General features: G+C 33.8%; 1 protein-coding gene across 1 annotated transcript; it reads left to right on the top strand.

Moving 5' to 3' along the window:
* The first annotated feature begins 6,419 nt into the window (after window positions 1-6,419).
* On the top strand, window positions 6,420-10,708 carry fev (FEV transcription factor, ETS family member). The gene is made up of 3 exons (XM_062068511.1): window positions 6,420-6,702; window positions 7,145-7,216; window positions 10,006-10,708. The coding sequence occupies exons 1-3, from the start codon at window positions 6,510-6,512 to the stop codon at window positions 10,542-10,544; spliced, it is 804 nt and encodes a 267-aa protein (XP_061924495.1). The 5' UTR covers window positions 6,420-6,509; the 3' UTR covers window positions 10,545-10,708.
* Window positions 10,709-11,136: the final 428 nt, after the last annotated feature.

Here is an 11,136-nt window from a genome sequence, read left to right as displayed (position 1 = left end):
TTTGAAATGTAAGCGTACAGCAATTTTTTTACAGCCTTTTTTTGTAATATTACAGTCAATTTTGATTACAGTATTTTACTTTGAAAAAATACTGGTAAATGCTACAAAATCCTTGTTAATGTTACATTAAAAAAAGGTTTTATTATTAAACAATGAACATTTATTTTACCACATGAACACACACAAAAGATACTGCTGAGTACTGGTATGGATTCCCAAGTACCAGTAATTGGTACTGTACCAGTTCAAATACGAAAGGTATCCTTAAATATTCGTATTGACCAATACTCAAGGCATATTAGAAGTAAAAATGCTGTACCGGGACACCTCTAAATATTTTATATACCGGTACTTAAAGAAAAAGAGACAGGATCAAGTCCCAAAATGTTGTATACAAGAGTGTTAAATACATGATTTGTTAAAATGCAAACCAAAATGTTATTTTGTTTGTTTTTATGTTTATATTGTGTGAAAATGTACAGTATTTAGCAGCTTTTTAAGAGTTAATTGCTGTGAAATATAGGAGTACTGCAAAACGCATCAATGATGATTTCACAGCATTTAACCGTATTTTAACAGGAAATTGGTGTGAAATATAATCTTTACAGTCATTTCTTGTAATGTTACAGTCAATTTAGATTACAGTACTTAACTTTGCAAAAGTACTGTTAAATGCTGTAAAAACCTGGTCAATTTTCACACTATAAAAACGTACCAGGATTTCACAGCATTTATTAGTATTTTAACAGTTAATTGCTGTGAAATATAAGCGTACTGTAATTTTACAGTCATTTCTCGTAATGTTACAGTCAATTTTGGTGACAGTGTTTTATTGTGAAGAAAACATTGTTAAATGCTGTGGAATCCTGGTAAATTTTAACACAATGGAAACATTTTAAATAATAATGTTAAATGAGGTGTTTAGGGCACGTACGACCGGCAGGAGGCCACGGGGAAGACCCAGGACGCGTTGGGAAGACTATGTCTCCCGGCTGGCCACTGGATCCCTCGGGAGGAGCTGGACGAAGTGGCTGGGGTGAGGGAAGTCTGAGCTTCTCTGCTTAGGCTGCTGCCCCCGTGACCCGACCTCGGATAAGTGGAAAGAAATGGATGGATGCATGGATGGATGGATGCGAAATCCTGTCAAAATTGTGTTTACAGTTTTTCACTGTGAAAAAATACTGTTAAATGCTGTGAAAACATGGTTAAAGTTCACAAACTGCAAACATGGTAAAACAATTAAAACATTTAACTGCTGTGAAATCCTGGTAAATTTTAACACAGTAAACATTGTAAGTAATAGTGTTATATGATGTGAAATCCTGTCAAAATTGTGTTTCCAGTTATTTACTGTAAACATCCATCATCCATCCATTTTCTAGAAACTCTTAAATGCTGTTAAAACGTGGTTAATGTTCACAAACTGCAAAAATGGTAAAACAATTAAACATTTAAATGCTGTAAAATCCTTGTAAATATTCACAAACTGCAAAAATTGTAAAAAGAAGATAGAGTTAAATGCTGTAAAATCCTGTTAAATGTTCACACACTGCAAAACTTGTAAAAAATTTTAAAAAAATTAAAAAAATGTTAGATTAGTATTTAAAACATGTAAAAAAAGAAAAAAGTTAAATGCTATACAATCCTTGTAAATTTGCACACACTGTAAAATGTGAAAAAAACAAAACAAAAAAAAACATGTTAAATGCTGTAAATCTTGGTCAATGTTCACAGTACACCATGTAAAATAGTCAAAAAACAACAACAAACAAACAGTTAAACGACATGAAATACTGGTACATTTTCCACAAACTGCAAAAATGGTAAAAATAAAAACAGTTAAATGCTGACAAACCCTTGTAATTTATTTAAAAAATGCAGAAAAATAAAAATGTATTCCATCTCTTCCATCCATTTTCTACCGCTTGTCCCTTTAATAAATAAAACAAAAGTTAAATGCTGTAAAATGTTTACACAATGTAAAAATTGTAAAACAAAATGTTAAATGTTCACAAACTACAAAAAATTAAAAAGGAAATAAAAAAAACAACAACAAAAAAACATGTTAAATGCTGTAAAATCCTGGTCAATTTTCACACACTGTAAAAATAGTAAAAAAAAATAAACAAACAGTTAAATGCCATGAAATACTGGTAAATATTCCAAAAACTGCAAAAATGGGGGAAAAAAACAAGTAAATGCTGTACAACCCTTAAAAATATTTAAAAAATGTAAACAATAAATATAAATACAAATAAAAATAACAAAAAAAGTTAAGTGCTGTAAAATCATGATGGTAAATTTTCACACACTGTAAAAATGGTTTAAAAAACAGTTAAATGCTGGACAACCCTTGTAAATGTTAAAAAAAAAAATGCAAAAATTGTAAACAAAAAAATAATTTTAAAAAATTAAAAAAACAAAAAAGTTAAATGCTGTAAAATCATGGTACATTTCCACACACTGTAAAAATAAAAATAAAACATCTTAAATGATGTGGAATCCCGGTAAATTTTCACTAACTGCAAAAATGGTTAAAAAAATACAGTTAAAAGTTGTACAACCCTTGTAAATGTTTAAAAAAAAATGCTAAAGTTGTAAAAAATAAATAAATAAATACAAATAACAAAACATTTAAATGCTGTAAAATCATGGTACATTTTCACACACTGTAAAAATATTTTTAAAAAATGTTGAATGATGTGGAATCCTGGTAAATTTTCACAAACGGCAAAAATGGTAAAAACAACAACAAAGGACGGTTAAATGCTGTACAACCCTTGCAAATGTTGAAAAAAAATAACAAAAATAACAAAAATAAAATACAAATAACAAAAACATTTAATGCTGTAAAATCATTGTACATTTTCCCACCTTGCAAAAAAATAAAATACAATTTTAAATGCTGTAAAATTCTGGTACCTTTTCACACACTGTAAAAATAAAAGATAGAAATGTTAAATGATGTGGAATCCTGGTAAATTTCCTCAAACTGAAAAAATGGTTAAAAAAATAAATAAATAAATACAGTTACATGCTGCACAACCCACAGTACATTTTTTTTAATAAATAAATAAAAATAGCAAAAAAAGTTAAATGCTGTAAAATCCTGGTCAATTTTCACACACTGTAAGAGCTTAATCAAGATTTCAAGGCATTTACCATGCAGTATTTTAACAGTTAATTGCTTTGAAAAAAAGGGTACTGTAATTCATACAGTATTTGGTTGTGATGTTAAAGTCAATTTTGATTACAGTACTTTGGAAATAAATGATGTGAAGTCCTGCATGGTCAATTTTGAAAATACCCTCTCAAATTTAGCACGAGCAGAAGTTTGTAAAAAATGTTAAAAGCTGTAAAATCCTGGTCAATTTTCCACAAACTGCAAACAATTTTAACCCCCCCCCCAAAAAAAAAACAGTTAAATGCTGTAAAACCCTTGTAAATGTAAAAAAAAGTGCAAAAATTGTAAAAAATAAATAAAGCAATACAACTAACAAAAAAGTTAAATGCTGTAATATCATGGTACATTTTCACACACTGTAAACATGGTTTAAAAAAACAGTTAAATGCTGCACAATCCTTGTTAATGTTAAAAAAAATACAGAAATTGTTAAAAAATAAAACAATCCAAATAACAAACAAAGTTAAATGATGTAAAATCATGGTACATGTTCACACACTCCAGCACACCTGAGAGGAGGCTACGCCGGATAGTCGAGCCTCGGATTCAGGAGGAACAGTGTGGTTTTCGTCCTGGTCGTGGAACTGTGGACCAGCTCTATACTCTCGGCAGGGTCCTTGAGGGTGCATGGGAGTTTGCCCAACCAGTCTACATGTGTTTTGTGGACTTGGAGAAGGCATTCGACCGTGTCCCTCGGGAAGTCCTGTGGGGAGTGCTCAGAGAGTATGGGGTATCGGACTGTCTGATTGTGGCGGTCCGCTCCCTGTATGATCAGTGCCAGAGTTTGGTCCGCATTGCCGGCAGTAAGTCGGACACGTTTCCAGTGAGGGTTGGACTCTGCCAAGGCTGCCCTTTGTCACCGATTCTGTTCATAACTTTTATGGACGGAATTTCTAGGCGCAGTCAGGGCGTTGAGGGGATCTGGTTTGGTGGCTGCAGGATTAGGTCTCTGTTTTTTGCAGATGATGTGGTCCTGATGGCTTCATCTGGCCAGGATCTTCAGCTCTCACTGGATCGGTTCGCAGCTGAGTGTGAAGCGACTGGGATGGGAATCAGCACCTCCAAGTCCGAGTCCATGGTTCTCGCCCGGAAAAGGATGGAGTGCCATCTCCGGGTTGCGGAGGAGACCCTGCCCCAAGTGGAGGAGTTCAAGTACCTCGGAGTCTTGTTCACGAGTGAGGGAAGAGTGGATCGTGAGATCGACAGTAATGCGGACGCTGTATCGATCCGTTGTGGTGAAGAAGGAGCTGAGCCGGAAGGCAAAGCTCTCAATTTACCGGTCGATCTACGTTCCCATCCTCACCTATGGTCATGAGCTTTGGGTTATGACCGAAAGGACAAGATCACGGGTACAAGCGGCCGAAATTAGTTTCATCTGCCGGGTGGCGGGGCTCTCCCTTAGAGATAGGGTGAGAAGCTCTGCCATCCGGGGGGAGCTCAAAGTAAAGCCGCTGCTCCTCCACATCGAGAGGAGCCAGATGAGGTGGTTCGGGCATCTGGTCAGGATGCCACCCGAACGCCTCCCTAGGGAGGTGTTTAGGGCACGTCCGACTGGTAGGAGGCCACGGGGAAGACCCAGGACACGTTGGGAAGACTATGTCTCCCGGCTGGCCTGGGAACGCCTCGGGATCCCCCGGGAAGAGCTGGACGAAGTGGCTGGGGAGAGGGAAGTCTGGGTTTCCCTGCTTAGGCTGCTGCCCCCGCGACCCGACCTTGGATAAGCGGAAGAAGATGGATGGATGGATGGATGTTCACACACTGTAAAAATAAAAAATAAAAATGTTAAATGATGTGGAATCCTGGTAAATTTTCTCAAACTGCAAAAATGGTTAAAAAATAAATAAAATACAGTTAAATGCTGTACAACCCTTGTAAATGTTTAAAAAAAAATGCAAAAATTGTACAATTTAAAAAAAATAAAATCTAAATAACAAAAAAAGTTAAATGCTTTTTAAATGATTTCAAGGCATTTACCAATATTTTAACAGTTAATTGCTGTGAAAAAAGGGTACAGCAATGCATACAGTATTTGGTTGTGATGTTAAAGTCAATTTTGATTACAGTACTTTGGAAATAAATGCTGTGAAGTCCTGCATGGTCAATTTAGAAAATGTCCTCTCAAATTTAGCACTAGCAGAAGTTTGTAAAAAATGTTGAAAGCTGTAAAATCCTGGTCAATTTTCGCACATTGTAAAAATGTAAAAAACAAACAAACAGTCAAATGCCATGAAATACTGGTACATTTTCCACAAACTGCAAAACAATTTTAACCCCCCCCCCCCAAAACAAAAAACAGTTAAGTGCTGTACAACCCTTGTAAATGTAAAAAAAGGGCAAAAATTGTAGAAAAAAATAAAAATACAATAAATAAAGCAATAAAAATAACAAAAAAGTTAAATGCTGCAATATCATGGTACATTTTCACACACTGTAAAAAGGGTTTAAAAAACAGTGAAATGCTGCACAACCCTTGCAAATGTAAAAAAAAAAACAAGCAGAAATAGTTAAAAATAAATAAATAAATCAAAATAACAAAAAAAGTTAAATGCTGTGAAATCATGGTACATGTTCACACATTGTAGAAATAAAAAATAAAAATGTTAAATGATTTTGAATCCTGGTAAATTTTCTTAAACTGCAAAAATGGTCAAATATAAATAAAAAAAATACAGTTAAATGTTGTACAACCCTTGTAAATGTTTAAAAAAATGCAAAAATTGTACAAAAAAATGTAAATAAATCAAAATAACAAAAAAAAGTTAAATCCTGTTAAATCCTGGTCAATATTCACACACTGCAAAAGCTTACCAAGATTTCATGGCATTTACCAGTATTTTAACAGTTAATTGCTGTGAAAAAGGGTACTGTAATTCATACAGTATTTGGTTGTGATGTTAAAGTCCATTTTGATTACAGTACTTTGGAAATAAATGCTGTGAAGTCCTGCATGGTCAATTTTGAAAACGTCCTCTCAGACTCAGCAGGAGCAGAAGGTAATGTTGTTGGTTTCAGGTCCAGCCAAGCGTGTCTGAGAAGGTAAAAGCTCTTTGCCACCGCGAAGCAGGTCTGAGGTGTTTGCAGAGAACTAAATGGGCGGAAAAGCGAGGAAGATGTGAACTGGTTTCCATGTCAAACACTTCAATTCACCATAGAAACTCAGATCTTAACGCGGCAACTTTATTAAACCGCGATGGCGGATCGATAAGGGCCCAATTTCTATCGGCCGCGGTTTATTGTGGGCAGCAGGCGCGCTGACAGAGCTAAATTGCTCTTTTAATTAAAGCAATGCAGCAGAGGAAATTGCTGTCTGAATATTGTCCCCGAGATGGGGGCCTCTGACAGTTGCCTGGAAACTTCTATCTGTCCACTCGCGTTTATTCCAGATCCCAGTTATGAGATAAAGTTTAATAAAAATCTTTTTCCTCCTCCACCAAATGAAATCCGAGCCTTTTGTGAAGGAGCGCGCACAATGCGAGGCGACTGCGGAGGGAAGCTCATGTTCAACATGTATCTCTCAGGTGCGTCTTTTTGGAGGGAAAAATCATGACTTCATCGAATTTGTGTCGTTTTTTTTCCGGAAAAGAAAAAACACATTCTGTGGCGAGGGCGATGCTCCGTTTTCCAGGTTCGGGTCTTTGCAATCTGGAAGCCCGTTTGCTCTTTTGTCGGAAATCGGAAATCCTTTTTCCTGGACGCGTTTCCTGGACCCGCCCGGACCACAAAGCTCAGCCTGCGCACTTAACAATACAGCTGGCCGACCGCATTTGGACTTTTATCCTATTTATTACTGATATTATATTTTACAGCTGAAAGTCCCTTTTTTATATTAAGACAATTTACAATGTTTTATTTTGATTTAATTATCTTGCTTCCCTAAAAAAAAAATCTATTTGACCATAAATACGACTTTATTCACGTGACTGAGCGCCTTTTTTTTTGTTTGTTTACATTTTATTTCAGATCCGACAGAACATCTGTTGAAAGACAACAAAGGAGCGTCTTGGGGTCCAATAAACACCGGAGCGCAGAAAGGTAAGGCAACTTTTGACAATTTTGGGAAATGTGGTGTTTACAGCTATTTTGTTTGTAGTTTCACCATCATTAATGGGGAAATTTCACGTATATGTTTGAATATTTTTCTTATCGTTACTTTGCATCATATGGCAATGTTGTGCCATGCCGTTTTAATTCTTGTTAATTATTTTGTCAATGATAATTAAATGCTTAAAAAAATGAATTCAAGTAAGAAAAAAAGGTTACATCAAGTTTACATTAGCTTTTGAATAAACAAAACCCACATAATATAGCTATATTTTATATGATTGATGATACAACATAACAAATTATTTTGTGTTTGGTTGTCACCATTTATTATTTTTTTTAGAGAAAAGAATGTAGAGCAATATATTATATTAAAACAATAATGATACTATAATAATAGTTTTATTAGTGGGATTAATAGGAAGAAAGGGGAAAAGAGTGTTATAATAAAAACGTTAAATTATTATTTTGTTCTATTTTTAATGCAAAATAAAACAATGGGTATAATCAACATTTGTGCAGTAAAAAAATAATAAAAGTATAAGGTACATATCCAAACAAAAAATTGATGCGCGAACAATACGTGTAAGTAAATAATTAAAGAAAAGGTTTTATGTGAAAATGTGTTAGAATGTAACACGTGATTAAAGATGAATGCATCAATAAGTAGAAGATTAGTAAATAAATAAATGGTGAACTAAATGACTCAGAGTATTTTTAAATGACACTATAAAATGTAAATATGAGGTTTGGATGGATTTACTGGCGAAATTATTATTATTATTATTATTTGGGGGCGAAAAATACCAGCCATCCTGTTTTTCTACAGCTTGTTGCGGGGGGGGGGGGGCTGGAGCCTATCCCAGCTGCACTGTGGCGGAAGGCAGGGTACACCCAGGACAAGTCGCCACCTTAGCACAGGGCCATCATTATTATAATAATAATAATAATAATAATAATAATTATTATAATAATAATAATAATCCATCCATTTTTATAATTATGTTGTTAATACGATTGAAAAGGAAGAAGGACGAAGGGAAAATATGTTAAACATATTTATATATTTTTTTATTAAAAAAATGGGAGTAGAAAAATGATTGTGAAGTGGAAAAAAATAAGAGTATATGTTTTTAAAAACAAAGATAAAAAGTAAAATGAAATATGTCTGAATATATAGCGACTAAAGACAAATGAATAAATAAGTAACAGATTAGTAAATACATACTTGGTGAAAATGAGGTTTAGGTGGATTTACTTTCTTTTGAGGCCAAAAAACCATTTAACAATATAGTGTGTTGGTATTATTATTATTATTATTATTATACATTTATTTTATTTATTTTATTTATTTTATTTATTTTATTTATTTTATTTATTTTATTTAGTATATTTATTGTATTTATTTTATTTATTTATTTATTAATTTATTTATTTATTTATTAATTTATTATTATTGTTATTATTATTATTATTATTATTATTGTTGTGGTTTTAATAGTATGTTTGAAAAAGAAGCCTGTGAAGGAAAAATATATTAAAAATAAATAAATACATATTTTTTGTATTTTTAAACACACAATTTAAAAAATGGGAGTAGAAACGTGCTTGTGCAGTAAAAAAAAAGGCAATTATGTTTTCAAAAATAAAAGTAAAACTTAAAATAAAATATGTCTGAATATACTAAAAGACTAAAAAAAAGCATTAATAAGTACAAGATTTAAGAATTAAGTGGGGAAATAAATGGCAAGAATCTCTTTAAATATGAGTTATACAAATGTAAATACGAGGTTTAGGTGGATTTACTATTTTGAGGGCAAATGTATCCTATAACAACATATTTGTATTATTGTTGTTTTTTTAGTATGATTGAAAATGAAGCCTGATGAACGGAAAATATCTAAAAAATATGAAAATTAAATAATTAGTTTTTCTATTTTTTAAACACAAAACCTTTAAAAATAGGAGTAGAAAAGTGTTTGTGCAGTGAAAAAAAAGAAAATAATGTTTTGAAAAATAAAGGTAAACAGTAAAATAAAATATGGCTGAATAAGTGACTAAAACATACGAATAAGTAAAATATGAAGAATTATATGGGAAAATAAATTGCTCAGGATCTTTTCAAATAGGGGTTACACAACTGTAAATACGAGGTTTAGCTGGATTTTCTTGCTTTTGGGGAGCAAAAATGCCATATAACAATGTTATTATTATTATTATTATTATTATTATTATTATTATTAATATTGTTATTATACATTTTTATTAGTATGATTGTAAAGGAAAACGGGTGAAGGGTAAAATATATAAAACAAATTAAGCATTTTTTTACATTTTTTAAACACACAAAAAAAATGGGAGTAGAAAACTGCTTGAGTCGTGGAAAATAAGCGTATATTGTTTTCAGAAAATTAGAAATAAAGGTAATACGTAAAATAAAACATGTCAGAATATATCAAGCGACTATAGAGGAATGAATGAATAAATAAGAAGTAGTAAGTATAAATAAATGGTGACATAAATGGCCCAGAATAGGGGTTATAAAATGGAAATATGTGTGAGCTATTAATAGAATAATATTAACAATGTTGCTACTAATAGTAACAGTAAAAAAAAAAAAAAACGAATACAAAAAACATTCTTGCAGACATTAAAAAAAAATTAAAAAAAATATTATATTAAAAGGCGCAAATTGAACTCCAATCAACGCCCTCAATCCCCCCGCCCCCCATATTAACTGTGCGCGTGTGTGTGTGCGCGCGCACGTGCGCGTGCGTTAGGCAGCGGGCAGATCCAGCTGTGGCAGTTCCTGCTGGAGCTCCTGTCGGACGGCAGCAACATGGCGTGCATCGCCTGGGAGGGAACCAACGGCGAGTTCAAGCTCATCGACCCGGACGAGGTGGCCCGCCGGTGGGGGGAGCGCAAGAGCAAGCCCAACATGAACTACGACAAACTGAGCCGGGCGCTGCGCTACTACTACGACAAGAACATCATGACCAAGGTCCACGGCAAACGGTACGCCTACAAGTTCGATTTCCACGGTTTGGCGCAGGTGTGCCAGCCGTCCTGCAGCACGGAGCAGACCATCTACAAGTTCCAGGGGAACTTCTCCCCGCTTCCTTTCTCCGGGATTTCCAAACTGAACCTGCATGTCGCTCCCGGTGTTGGACCCTCGGGGTTCTCCTACTGGCCCGGTTCGCCGTCGGCGGCCCTTTACCACAGCCACAACCTGCAGGCGGCGGGGCCTTTCGGCACCGTGTCCCCCAGCCACATCAGCTGCGTCAACACTCTGAGCAACATCAATAATCCTTACAACTGAGTCTGCCAGGTAAAATTAACATCATATTTTCCAAAGCATATAATTATCAAGACCTTTTTTTTTTCTTCTTTTCTTTCTTGTAATTGTTTTTATTATTAAAAATGCCCTGAAGGCTATAATTTGGGTCTTTTGTTTGAAAAGGGGCAATAAAAGTTCTTATTTCATCACTGCATCTGTTTATTTTTTTAATCAAATACAAATAATAATAAAACATATAAAATGCTTCAATATTAGAATGATGGCGCCATCTTGTGGTCACTTCGACATAATAAATGCCTCAATATTAATGTACACGACATTAGGCACACTTGCATGGAGGTTAATTTGTGTCTTTATCGTGTGAATGCTCCAAAGCATTCTGGTAAATACTGGTACATTTTCCACAAACTGCAAAAAAAACTTTAAATGCTGTACAACCCTTGTAAATGTAAAATAAAAATTAAAAAAATGCAACAATTAAAAAAATTATAAAAATAAATCAATAAAAATAACAAAAAAGTTAAATGTTGTAAAATCATGGTACATTTTCACACACTGTAAAAATTGTTAAAAAAAAAAAACAAGCAAAAAAACCAAACAGTTAATGGCATGA

Source organism: Entelurus aequoreus, linkage group LG13 (genome assembly GCF_033978785.1).
Source record: "Entelurus aequoreus isolate RoL-2023_Sb linkage group LG13, RoL_Eaeq_v1.1, whole genome shotgun sequence".
NCBI classification, from domain to species: domain Eukaryota; kingdom Metazoa; phylum Chordata; class Actinopteri; order Syngnathiformes; family Syngnathidae; genus Entelurus; species Entelurus aequoreus.
The sequence above is the reverse complement of the archived record's forward strand: the minus strand, read 5'-3'. Positions and strand labels throughout refer to the sequence as shown.